The 14,313-nt window shown below is 40.2% G+C and overlaps 1 protein-coding gene across 9 annotated transcripts in view; it reads left to right on the top strand.

Annotated features, from left to right (window-relative positions):
* Positions 1–14,313, top strand: part of arhgap24 (Rho GTPase activating protein 24) — a 70,691-nt gene that overhangs the window by 49,649 nt on the left and 6,729 nt on the right. For 5 of the 9 annotated variants that reach the window (XM_032538871.1, XM_032538873.1, XM_032538872.1 and 2 more), the window contains 2 exons: positions 6,951–7,073; positions 11,634–11,841. In XM_032538871.1, the coding sequence (XP_032394762.1) occupies positions 6,951–7,073; positions 11,634–11,841 (331 nt within the window). Of the gene's footprint in view, positions 1–4,805; positions 5,087–6,950; positions 7,074–8,412; positions 8,606–11,633; positions 11,842–14,313 lie in introns of those variants that run through there. The other 4 variants (XM_032538874.1, XM_032538876.1, XM_032538875.1 and 1 more) reach the window with 4 other exon arrangements.

The raw sequence follows: 14,313 nt of genomic DNA, 5'->3' as shown, positions 1-14,313 counted from the left end.
CACACACACACACACGGTGAAATATGACACATTTTTTGTCATTTTAAATTAAACAATGAAGTTACAGTGTCTGCATTGTTTTCTGGGCCAACAGCAGCTGCTTCCTCCACTTGGCAAGCAGCACAATCAAAGTCTGGAAGAACTTTCACAACAAGTCTCCCACAAAATGTATTACACCTTTGAGGATACTGAATATTTTTAACCCTCACCCACTCCCTTTTGGGCAGTGTCTGCTGTTAGACCCTTGCAATGAGGTACATAAGGTGTATCAAATTGCTGGGCTGCTTTGAAGGTAGGGAGATTTTTAAGGTTTCAGTTGTATACTCTGCCCTGTAATCACCACATGAAAGAAACAGTTTTGCAGTTTGGATATGCTTATTGACTTTCTCGCTGAAAGTTAAGAAGATTGATCCAATTTTCATATCTGAGAGTGGTATCCATCTTCTCGTCTAACTCACGAGTAGAAAGACAATAATTTAATTACCTATTCCTTCCAGCAAAAAGACAATTCTTAGCAATGCACACAGTTTTCAATGTTTACATACATTTTATAGTACTACTGTAGCAGTGTGAAACTTACATAGTGCTGTGGCAATAGCAGTAGATAGTAAAAGATCTAATAATATTACTCACACAAAATGAAACCTTTTATTCTGTGATTCCAGCCACACAATGCAGCACTCTACATTCTGTAAAATGGACGCACTGCGCGCTGTTTTACAGGACATCCATATGTACAGGTCTGAGTGAAGTGTATCGGGGCGCCAGGTATTTGTGAGCAATTACAGCACAGTTGGATCCTTTGTTGTCTCACACCTGTTTTTGAGCCATTGGTTAAAGACTAGACTGCAGCTGGGTTCGGCCACTTATTAAGGCCGGTGGACAAAACTGAAATGAACAGTTGTTGGCGCTTTGAACGCAACTCAGATAGTAATTATAACACACACAGAGGGCAGCGAGATAATTTAATATGATTCAAGGTTGTCAGTGATATGTTACGGTTTTGTTTGAGTATATCCAATTTGTCATAGGTGTGTTATTAATGTGCTTCATGTAATACAATGGGATCCATGCATTTCATTTTAGCAATGTTTTTCCTTGGGTGAATGCTGTACACAGTTTTGAGATTGATTTCATTAACCATCTGTCTGTGGTTATGCTGTAGCATGATGAAAATGGAGGGTTTCCTGAATGTAAATAGTGGAAATTGAAATGTGACAGGGTGTGGCATTTTTTTTTGAAGTTGTGAGTCTCAAGGTGAATATGAAATCCTTCTTTAATACAAGCTGTCTTCTGAAGTGTACCAGTTTGCTCATGCACGCCTCTGCGAAGCTGACAATTGTTCACCGCTGAGTTTATAAAAGTTTTGGAGCTGTGTGCCGAAGCGGGTTGAATCAGGGGAATTGTGGCAGCTGTCACGGTTGTCTCTTCAGGTACAGTCGCGCTATAAGTCAACTGTCTCTTGCAGGGAAACCCTGCTGGGATTGGTCTCATTTAAGAAGCAATGAGGGGTTTTTGAGACAGTGCCAGTCACAGAGAATTGTGTGGTGGAGAATAATAACTGTAGGCAGCTTCACCACAGCCGGTAAAGGATCTGAGCTTCCAGTTGTTTTACTTAGTGCAAGGATCTTCAACAAGGGGTCTGGGACCACTAAGGAGTCCTCAGAGTCAATGCAGGGGGGCATCCAAACTATTATTCATTTTTGAAAGTCAAAACAAAACAAACAAAAAAAGTCTTAACATGAATCCAACACATTATTATTACATATAAATCCCCACTGATGATAGGCTCACTGGCCTGTGGGGACGGTAGTGTAGTCACTGTAGTAGCCATCCACAGATATAGTGAGTTAATCCTGAAGATGTCTGCGTTAACATTAAAACATGATTTATAAATCATGCAATCAATTATTATTATTTTAATAGCTTAGTATTATATGAAAAAAGGTAAGTATAAAGGCTTTAGGCCACCGTACATGTTACTGTAGGCCCAGTTTAACATGCAACTTCCTTATACATTATGTAGTAGGGGATCCTGCTCTGTCACTCTCAGTTAAGGGGCCTTGACTTAAAAAAAAACATTGAAGACCCCTTATGTAGACAGATATGGAGAATTTTCCTAACACTATTCATTAATCCCTGGAGCAGCACCTATATCATTCACAAACTGATGACTTAATCTTTACAACTGCTAGATTTAAGTGTTTTTCCTATAAACCTCTTTTTATGATAAATTAAGCTCTTGGGCACAAATGTGCTAAATTAATCAGATTAACATTTACACTAATACTACAGGTTACAGTGCTACGTGTATAGGCGGCAAATATTTCGCTTAATCATAAATAGCTCTCAGGAACAGCTCTCTCACAGGTTTTGTCCAAGAAGTTGTCCATGTGCTAAGTAAGCATGACAAATCTCCCATCTTTATAAACAATGTGGCCAATTCAGTCTTAAGCATCAACAGGAAATGGCAGGGGGAACAAGAGTGTGTTGTAATAGCCATGGTATGCTGTATAATCCTGTTGCACGCTTGTTTAACAGCTTCACACCCGCTGTTTCCAAAAAGAAATACTGTCTTGCCATGCAAGTAATGGAAACAGAAAGGGCTGATTGATTTTAAACGTGAACAAAAACACTCACAGAAGGCCCAAGGAATCACAATTACAGTACTCTGCATGACAATCAATGCAAATGTGACTGGGAAACCTTTGTGTGCCAAATTGGACAATGTGAGTAAGTGTTGTCAACGTGGAACCCATCTGACAGATTCACTTCACCAATCAACACATTATCTTCCAACGGATGGGGCAGAGGAATGTGACATTTTCACCAGAAGTGTACATAAACACATGGTTGGGCAGCTCAAAGAAAGCAAGACAAGCATTCCAAGAATATTCCTTAAATGTTGGTATTTCTTGATACTTGCATCAAAATGCTCTTTTTGCCATGTTACATTGGCAGCAACGAAATTCCAAAGTATAATTCCTCGTATGTGTCCTCATACCTGGCAAATAAAGCTGATTCTGATTCTGAGATAGGGATTTTTTTAACTGTTATAATGATATTAAGGTTGATTGTATTATAATAGTTTCTGAGCAGTTTTGACAAACATTGGTTAGTTTTCACAGCTTGGGCTACGTAAGTGCACTTCCCCATTCACAGCCTTATAAATTAATGCAAACAAAGCCTGCACTACTGTTGGTACAGGAGTAGCTGCATGGTAACCAGAGATGTCAGTTGTAGTTAAACAGACAGAAAGCTTCCTTAATTGATGTGAACCTACATCTCTTTCTCTCAAGGACCACACAATGCAGGCAATATTTCATGTTTAAGGTTATCTATTGCCCTTCAAGTGGCTATGTGTAACTTTCAGTTTGTGTTGATTCTAGCGGCCGCTTTGGACAAAGGTGGTAGTGTTTTTACCACACCTGCTGTCATAAAGGTCTTTTCTTTATGGTGCTGTATTGCCCACCGTATTACTGAGTTAGCATTACTGGGAGGTCATACAGTTGCGATGAATGTTTTGCTCGGAAAAGAATAAGTTCCAGCATGCATCTTTGCATTTCAAGTGTTGCATACAATAACTTTGATATACAGTATAGATGATATACGATAACCTACTTTGGATGTCTTGTGAGCTAAACATGGTATCACTGTCACTATGTCACGAGCCATAGCACTAAGAGATTGCTGTAGCAACTAACATAATAATTACTTAGATTTAAATAGCGCATTTCATGAAACCCATGGACGCTTTACACAAGTAACGTTTGAGGGGGACAAGGGAATAGAAAATAGTAGGCCAACACAATCACAGACTAAAAGGATTAAAACGTCCGCACTAAATGGAAGGGGGTTATCATTTAATGTTGGCTACTGACGTAGACTACAACCCCATAAACATGTAACAAATAGACATATTACATACCTGAGGGCCAATTCAGGGAGATTTTGAATAATTTAAAATCCTGTAATTATCTCCATCTGTTGATAGGCCGATCGTCATTGTCTTTTACTTTCCCTTTTAGCTTTTATCAGCCATAACTACAGCAGATAACTTTTCCTGCTTCCTTTAACCAGGCTCAAAAGGCCGGATACGCTTAGACAGGCTTTTTTTATTTATTTTATTTATCTGTGACCCTACAGAATGTGTTACTGTAGCGCCCCCTACCTGCTGCAAATCATTCTGTGGCTTCTCAGGAAAAATCGAACCCAGGCAGAGGTCTTACTAAAACTTAAAAAAAAAAAATGTTCTTTTCACTGCTAGTCTCATTTGCTGTTACAGGTCATTTAAGATAATTGTATGAAAAATGACAGAGCTTCAGAGAAAAAAAGTTACATATAGTCACTTTAAGCTATCCTATCCTAGCTATTCAAGTTCCCTATGTTTTCTGTTATTCTTCAACAAATTCCAAAAGACCAAAACAAGTATTCCACGTTTGACCAAAGCCTGATAAATTGATATCCCTCTGTGCCATAGAGCTCCCCAAAACAAAGCACACCAACAAGCCACACTGTTGCACTGTGTGACATGTGACGTTATGTAGGCCTAGTACATGTTTACTTCCCACACATAGCATCCATACATCTCACTGGAGCATAGCATGTGTATTAATCCATGGCTTATCCATTAAATCCAAATGATTACTGTTTATGTAACGTTTACTAAAAATACCTTTTATAAAAGCCGAAATATTTGTGAGCCAATCTTAAAGACTTGCATTTCCAATGGAAACATGGAACCGGGGCTGCATGATTTGCTTCGGACCCTTCGAACGCTGAGCGCGGCCCTGGTAGTCTGACACAGCCGGCGTGAGGAGTTTGTGACACGAGGGGCTTCGCTGACACAGCACTGTCGAGATAGGTGCAAGACTAATCTGAACGAGAAGCGCTGTCTGAAGTATTTTGGAGCGACCTACGGAGCTTTTCCACCGGTTGAGGAATCGCTCACATATGTATGAAGTGAGCTGCACATTTACGGGCGGATTAGGGCATCGTTCTTCTTCGTTGGAAATCTGTTGCGCGTCGCAGGTTGAGGAAGCGAAAGATGAAATAACATCGTGGATGTGATTCCTGCGTTAAAGAGGTGAGCTGAAGCTGCCCCTTTATGTTTTAGTCATGAATGGATAGATAGCAAACGTTCAAATAGCTTCAACGCATAGCCTATGTGCTGCTTTTTAAGTCTATAAATGAAGGTGTGATTAATCGTCACTACTTAATCGTGTAATTAATGGGAGCTCTGAGACTGAAGCCAATACCGGGTAGTGACTAATCACTGGATCAGGAACAGAGGGCACTAGCCCATTTTTGTTTTATCTTTGTTTTATTTTGATTTGAGTATACAGTGGAGAGTGCTCAGATTAAGACCCTCTGAGTTTTTTTTTTTCATCTTTCCATCACATTTTAAATTGAGTAGGATATGTGAATATTAATCTGTAGTATTTGTATAGGCTATGTGTAAACCAATATCACACACGTCAAAACTTCAATGTCTTTAAAGTGAGAGTAGGTCTGTGCAAGTTTTAGTGAGGAATAAACAACATGTAGAATGCCACACAGGGCAAACACTGGCATCTGCTGCCAGATAATGAGACCTCATTGAAATTGACAGAGTGCGTCGATATCACTGTCAAAGTTTGCCTCCAAATAGGCTACAGCTGTAGTTATCTGGATTAAATTGTTGACAGTTTGAACGGTCAAGGATTTGTTTATGTTTCGAAGCTGGTTTACCTCTGGAACTGCTGTCAGAGCAGCAAGTCTTTAAGCCCAGGCATTTTGGTTATTAATTTATGATAGTGACATTGATAATAATGACCTTACATTTGAATGATCTGTCAACAGATTGGAGATTGTTGACTATGTTTTGTTGTTGTTTGTAATCCCATTATGATGATTTGAATCTCAAAACGTGAATGGATTTAATGACTGATGAGTTTTTTTCAATAAATCTTATTTTTTTTTTTTTTTTTTTATATTTTATGTTTTTGTGTTATACAATGTGCTGTTCTGTATGTCTGTATGTATGTATGCTCTTTGCAAAAAGTGAATTCCCCTGGGGGCAATAAAGCTTTCATTTATTCTCTTTTTGCTTTACATCAGAAAACATTTTAAGTATCATTTTTGCTTCATTTCAAGTCATTAGGACTTCATATTGGTAATCTGTCATGTTGTGTTGTAGCAGTCTATAAATATTTTTTATATGCAACACACAGATCTCATCCTGGGATACAATCAATGGAGCAAGACCCCTGGTGGTCACAGTCATGAATAATTCAACGATTGTGTGACAAGTCCATTTGTCTCTTAATAGCTCATCTCTTCCTATAATAGAGCAGGTGCATCTCTGTGAAATGCTGCGCATTGGTTGTTTGTTTGTTTGTTTCATCCTGATAAAGCTGAAGCAGAGCGGTACAAATGGTTCTGTTGTCATAGTAATCGCTGCATCCAGATTGGTTATGTGAAACAGGTCCAGACCCTCCACTGCACTGTGACTGGTATCCCATGACAGTAGAGTGCTCATGGCTATTATCCACAAGTCAAAACAGGATAGTTGAGCCTGCCTCTAATGGAACACTACTGCCCAGAGATATAAACATTTCTCTTGATGTATTACTGCGGTAAAGGTTAAAAGTGCAGTGTGTGCATGTCCAAAATTGCCTTGTTTTTTAGAGACACCTACTGTATATGTTTAAGTAGAATATCATGTCATCTAAGGACATTTTAAGTCAGTGCTGTGTTGGGTTACTAGAAGGTCAGACGCTGCATGGAGCTTCACCTTAGAGTCATCTTCCATTCAAAAATTTATTTCGCTCATTATTCACTTCTTTTGGATGTTTGAGCTTGACTCTGCAGAACATTGTAAGTTCAGAGAGAACTTGATCAGACTAGCATAAATGTTTATCTACTATCTGCAGTATGTTGTAATGTTTCTTTCTCTTTTGTTTGAACAGGGGGAGACAGAGAGCGGATGACAGCCAACCATGAGACCTATCTTCTTATGGCCAGCACCCAGAATGACATGGAGGATTGGGTGAAGACGATCCGCAGGGTCATCTGGGCTCCTTTTGGTGGAGGTTAGTCTACACCTGACTATTGTTCTTATCAGCTAAATAACTTGTTGATGTTAATGGGATTTTTTTATAGGCAGTTTTTTGTTTATTTAAATGACTTTTAAAGTTCCCAGTAACTGTGCCAGAGAATGGATAAGTCTGTGTATTCAATCCGTGAGCAAGGCCATCAAACTGCTGCCTGTGTGGTCTGATCCCACTGACAAAATGCATCCTTTATATTGCAGATACTGTGTTTGACTAAGGACTGAAAGTACAAACTTTAGTAGCTTTGTGCACTATGATAATAGTGTAACTTAAATCCATTTGTGGGTGCATGACAGAGAAAGGACTTTAGCAGTAATTTTCAGGTACAATACCGCATTTATGTTCACAATGCCAACTAGACGTGATTACATATTATAGGTTTTGCTTTTTTAAATAGAGGACTATAAGGAACAGTTGACTGCATTTTCCCACAATATGTTTTACCCTGACTTTACTGACTTTAGTGTATCTAAAACAGGCATTTTCCCAGAGTTGCAGTTGCTTTACCTGTTTGTTGGCAGGTAAAGCAACAGGCTGCCTCCTCTTTTCCTCCATGTTTCACTCCATATGGTGGGTGTCTTGCCACATGTTGGCTGCAGCACTACAATACTCGACTTCATCATGATAAGATGTATAAACAGCTTTAGTCCAAGGATTATTTGCTGCACTAGATTTTTGCCACTTAAATTTCTACTCTCATCCTGCATGTTTGTTTTCTCTTCCAGCCTGTTCATGCTAAGAAACTGAGGAAATGAATGTGTTCAAAACAATTGCGTCAAATAAACCAACAAACAGTGGCGATGTTGTAATCATGTGCGCTGTGATTTATAGCTGAAGTGCATGATGCTGTAATTGTTCTCATGAAGTTGTTTCTGAGATCAGTGGGATGATTACTGGGTGTCCTGCTGCGCCGTTACAGCTTGTTATTGACTTTACTGGCAGACATCGGCCTACAGTGTGTATAAGCATAGGGCACAAGTGCAGCTCTCTGTAACACAGTGAATGGATGAGGCTGAGCTGGCCCCTCTGTTTTCAGTGCAGGGAGTTTGATGTATATTGCAGTTGACTGCTTTTCAAAAGGACGAGCCATTTGTCAAAGATGCCATAAGAAGTTGAAGCGGAGCCAGGCTAACACACACACACACACACACACACACACACACACACACACACACACACAGACCACAGAGAACAAACACACACATTTCAGGCTTTCACATTTTGCAGTAGCAGCAGAGACTAACTGAGCCCAAGCCCTGATTGGCTGGTGAAGTGTGATTAAAAATGTGTTCAGAGAGCGACAGATAGGGAGTGGAGCTACTTTAACGAAGCCCATGTTTGACCCACAGCATAGCTCGTAGCCCCTGAAGGTTTGCGGTCATGTTGTGCTAAACACTTGCTGTGATGCTGAATTAATTACTGGCCAGCTTGAAGAAACAGTTGGACAAGAGAGTTTAAAGTCATGTGCAGCTGTGGCCTCTCCATCTGGATCTTTGGAGATTTATTTCATGGTAATTACAATTGTTTATTTCTAAAGAGTTAGCCTTTAAATTAAAACGGTTGTTTTTTTGTTAGAAAAATGCTATGTAAAAAATAGACTTACTAAATGTTCTTCATATAAAACATACTGTAGGACATTTCTCATATTTTGTGTTTTTTTCACATTTTACATTTAGCTTTATTACGATTCATTTTTTGTTTAGTGTGATACCACAGTTAAACGTTCCTTCCAGAGTAAAATGTAATGTTTACCTGCCTTTTACTTGTGTATCAGAGTTGTCATGCAGTATATGACTCACTCAGATTTATTTGGGTCAGTCCGTACACGGTTGAGATGGTTTTGTTTCACAGTGCATCTCCATGAATATGTAACATTTGGTAAAGTAAGGAAAGTGTTAATATTTTTCCACCACACCACAGAAAAACAATCATAGAAAAGGAAGAGGAAATAGGAAGCCCCGGAAAGGGAAAAATTAGACAGTGTTGTGTCCGACCTGTGTCCGTCCGTGCGTGTGTGTGCGTGTGTGTTGCATGCCGACATGAGTGTGCGTGCAGCAGTCGGCCTGTGTAGCTGACCGAGCTTGACAATGTTGAAGGGACCTGCTGAGGGTTTGCAGAGTGGAGGTGTTGCTCTAATTTTCCCAGGTCTTCGTGGTTGTTGTATGAGCCAGCACACAAACAAACACGCACAGGCACGCACACAGCTTGCGTACAGTTTTCACGGACACTTTGTGATGTATAAAAAAAATTAACTTGACGTGAGAATGTGCAGGCAAAGTCTTTTCTGGTTCTGTATCGCGGCAACTGAAAAGTTCCGGAAATCACAAACATTACAAAATAATGTTCTCACTTCACTTACTGGCATAAGTCTGCGACATTGTCTATGAAAAAACATAATTATATCCACTGATATTCCAAAAAGATTTGTTCAATTTATGTGGACAATATTTCCCATCTTTCACACCAACAAGTGTTTAATTCACAGGCTACTTAAGCTCTGTAAGGACATATTCTGTATTTCCCATGGATGAAATATCTAACTCACTGGGCAACAACAAAATTGGCACGGGAAAATGCAATAGTATCTGTGAGTCTGTAGTTGTGGAGGCTCAGACATCCTTGGCGTAAAGGAGGCGGGACGCACGGATCCATCTCCCCAGGAACAAACCCTGTGTTGGGTAGGCAAACTCATTGGATGTGTAATTGATCCTGTGGATGATTTGTAGGCTATGTAAGTGAACAAGGTGTACCCGTGCCACCAAACACCGGGCCGTCTGGACCGGCTTGATTCTGCACATATCTCTGTTACTGTAGTCCTATTTACCATTTCATTATTTTATCCATGCATGGCGCAGCGGATCCGTGTGCACTGCCACCTGCCGTAGAGACACTGGCCTTGATAACCTCTCCTCCACCTGAGTCGTGTCTCCCGCACACTGGACTCCGTTTCACTGAGCCTGCATACACTAAGAAAATAAATGGTATTACATCAGTGAGATCAAACTGCTTATTGTGCGTAATTTGGACTCACACTGAGATGCATGTTGTTCTGCATCTGGTGTGGCGCTGCCCCTATTAGCTTGATTTCCACTTCAACATTAGACTTTATTTTTATTTCTGCCATGGTTCGGTGCGTTCACTGCCCAGTCACCATTTGCCACTTTGTGCAATATTTTTTATTGCTTATCCGAGATGACAATCCTCCAAACAAGAACATTTTTTTCTCGCCTCTACCTCCGCAATCAGCACCTCAACATCACAAGAGGTTTTTTTTTCCGTCTGCAGCGGGATAATCTGATGTGATTAGACAAGGAATGACATTGGGGCCAAATTCATAGTCATTTTCATATTCATTTATGGGAAGAGGCAAGGCTTATCACGTTGATTGTGATGTATAAAGGAAAGCTGTGCAGGACCTGGCGTACGCCCAGTTTTATACATGTGAATATTTTTGCGTGTAGGTACTTTTCAAGTTTTTTGGCGTACACCATCTTCTGGTATGAAAGCTGCACAGTCTTTCATACATGAGGCCCCTGGCAAATGTATTAAAGGACATTTCTTCTGGAAGCTTACAAGTTGTGTCGATTTCAAGAGGGTAGTATGACATCATAAAATTATTAATGAAAAAGCAACTTGCATCTAATGAAAAATGTATTGAGGCAGAAAAAAAAAAAAGAAAAAGATGCATTCTTAATTAGTGGGGTGCACCAATGCATAAACCTGTACATTTCACATCAACCCAAGCTGGTTTAAAGCTATTTCTTGCTGTGTGCTGTCAAAATCACAGGGATCCTGGTAAGCTTGGTTCAATGCGGTCACCGTACGGTACCTTGTCGTACCACGTGTATGCATGTGTGTGAGTAGCCTCTGTCTGTCTCTGGAGACCGGAAAAGTATGCCGATCCAAATCTCTCAGGAAGGCTGCCTTAATCCCCTCTTGTGTTGCATCCACATGAGACGGCTGCAAATGGAAATCAGCCTTTTTTCCTCTCTTTTTTTTACGCCGACTGCCTCAGACAAAAGGCAAGGTGCTCAGCAGGAAGTTCGAGATTTGATCATCAGACTAAGGCTTTGTGGGTGTACATATTTTTAGCTTGGACTGTCTAACCAGCCGTATCAGAACTTATTTCTCTCAAATCGATTTAACTGCTTACTTTGATGTGCCTTAAGCTGCGAATGCTAGGCTAATTTTTATTTGATTCTTTAAATAAAAAAAAAAATAAAAAGGATAAACTATAATTTTCATTTGGGAACCATGCAGTATATAATAACTTGGCTGTAAAGAGAGAAACAAATTGTATACATCTGTGTTAGAAACAATTAAACCCTGGAAACAATGCCCTCAGCGTCTTTGATATGTTGAATTCACTCACTACAACCTGCAGTTAACACTTTAATCTACTATAAATAAAATTAATAAAAGTTTGGTCATTGAATGAATAAAAGGTAAAGGTAAAACAGGTCTACCAATACTAATCTCTTAAAGCATTGCCATTTATCAATATTGTACCATCATTTAACATTTTGTCTTGTGTTTCAGGTATCTTCGGTCAGAAGTTGGAGGAAACTGTGCGGTATGAGCGCCGGTTTGGGAACAAGTTGGCCCCTATGTTGGTAGAGCAGTGTGTGGATTTCATCCGGCAGTGGGGCCTTAGGGAGGAGGGCCTTTTCAGACTCCCAGGACAGGCCAACCTGGTCAAAGAGCTGCAGGATGCCTTTGACTGTGGAGAAAAACCCTCTTTTGATTGGTAAGGAAACAGTAAGCATACTGTCTGCTTGTATTTCAGTGCATTTTAATGTGAAGTTGATATGTTCACACTATTGAACGGTCAAGCCCTGTACATCTGGAACCACAGCTGGCTAACAAGAGAAATGTGATAAACAAAAGTTACAGAAATGTACTGTGCTTCTTCTCATCCCCATTTTACCTCTAAAACACTGTAGACACTTTGATTTCTTGGCAGGAAAAGCACAGGTGTAATTAATCAGGTTACAAATGCATTCCATTCAGTTTTTAGTTCTAGGACTCGAGAGACATTAAATGATCAATGGCCAATGTTAGTAGTTCCATCTGTGGTTTTCCTGTCAAGTTAAAATATTTGGAGACAAAAAGTCTTGTTTTGTTACAGGTTGGAAAGTTGATGATGACTTAATGGGTCTTTTGAGTCATTTTCTTTACATTTTACAACAGATCTACATTAAAAGTCAAATCTTAAATCTAGCTCTTCTAAATTGATTTTTTACTAAGTCCACCTTACAAATGTGTCAGCATTAGAAGAAATATTTACCAAATGCAGGCACTGAACACAAATAATTCCATGTAAAGACACTACCCACTCTTAGTCCACCACCACCGATGTTTTCACTTGCTTGATTAGACCTGTTCACAGCTGTGGGGGTCTGAAGTTTGTGCTTGATTGCTTGATTGACATCTGGAGCATGACTTGCTGTCACCTCCACACAAAACGCTGACACAACAGTTCGCCATAGACAAGGTGCTTCTTTATTTGGACATCAGTTCAAACACAAACAGCTGTGACCATGCATCTCTGGTAGCCCGGCTTCCTGGCGCACATTGTCCTGCTGCTCCGAAACTTAGTTCACTATATTACGAAATATACAACAGCCATATGAGGTTTCAGCACACTCCTGCATTTAAAGCCTCTGAACACCCACACAGGTGCTTTCAATTATTCTGACTCATTAGACCTCTGCTCAGGTTGAAGGTGGGACAGAGCTGATATTAATGAACATCCTTTTCATTCCATCCATTGGCAAATTAGTTGCTACAAAGCTAAATAAAGCTATATCTGTATTTCTCACTATGGCCGTGTTCAGAAAATTGTGTCCTCCGGCATCTCTTGTGCGCACAAACTCAAGTGAATAGAATTATCTCTACTGAAAAGTCCATTTTTTTTAATCCTCAGTGTCCTTCTTGGCGCAATCACAGAAGCTGTATCATGTGGCTGCACTGAGAGTTTTGTTGTCATTACTTAGAATTTCTCATGGGGGCAGCAGAAAGTACGCACTATAGCTTTACAGGGAGAATATAATTAGACAATGAGCAACAGCTGGGTCACTCACCTCACCTGGCATTGCTCTAATGAGCCATTCCCACACCTCTCTCCCCTGCCACTGAATGCAAACCATGCCCTCCTCCACACATCTCACTTTCTTGAGAAAGTGGAACTGCTACGTTCATGTGAGCCTTTCACAAAACAGGCATTACTAGAAGCTTGATGATATAAGGAATGCTTGCAGGGATAGTTGGTGAGCTAATGTAGCTGGCAAGCTAATGGCACATTAACAAGCTGGGAACATTGTAGCACAGTTACTTCCGTCAACAAAACCAATGTAAATAGCTAGCTAGTAGCGAACAACACTGGTGATCATGGCTGACTTTGAGGAATTGTCAGAGGATTTTTACTTGGTATCAAACCAAGATCTAGAAAATATATTTTTGAGCCAGAATAAACAGACGAGGAGTTACAAATTTTGGAAGTTGATAGAAAAAGTGCTGAACAGACTGAGGTCGAGGGGAGAATCGGAACGAACACTGACTTATGGTGTTTACGTGGAATCCAATTCATTAGCAAGGTAAAGGCTACAGTCACGTGCGTTTAGCTCTAGCAGCGCTCATTTTATTCTGGGGTGAAAAGGCGCATTTGTGACACCACAGTAACATTACAGGGGATAAATGTAGCCCGAGAACTGCAATAGTAGTGACCCCATTCATGTAATAGTGTTACTAACGTTACCACTGTTGCAGAAGATAGTCCTCAGAAAACATAACTGAACACTTATCATAGCTGCAGGGGAGACACTTTGTCCGGTCTGTACAATCGATGGGATGGCCGTATCCTTCAGCACACGCTTCATGGTCCTTGTGGCTAATTCCATTTTTTAAATAATCATCCTCAGTGAAATGTTCTGAGCAAACACGATGATTCTTGAAGTTGGCTACAAGTGTATTTGGATCCATCCAGAGCAAGTAGCCATAGATTCAGCCGGTCAGCATTTTTGGTTGGAATTCTATGAAACACCATGGTATTACCTGGTCTCCCCTGTTAATTCTCGCAGCGAATACACATGATTGTAAACTATGCTTTTAGTATCTAGTAATTGTTGACTCTATCACTCTAACTCTGAGCAAACTCTCAGCTCTGTGACCGGGCTCCTCAGGTGCTGCGAGCAAATCACTCCGCCCAAGTAGCAGTGCT

Source organism: Etheostoma spectabile, chromosome 16, assembly GCF_008692095.1.
Source record: "Etheostoma spectabile isolate EspeVRDwgs_2016 chromosome 16, UIUC_Espe_1.0, whole genome shotgun sequence".
In the NCBI taxonomy this organism is placed as follows: Eukaryota; Metazoa; Chordata; class Actinopteri; order Perciformes; family Percidae; genus Etheostoma; species Etheostoma spectabile.
Note: the sequence above shows the minus strand (reverse complement) of the source record. Positions and strands in the feature narration are given on the sequence as shown.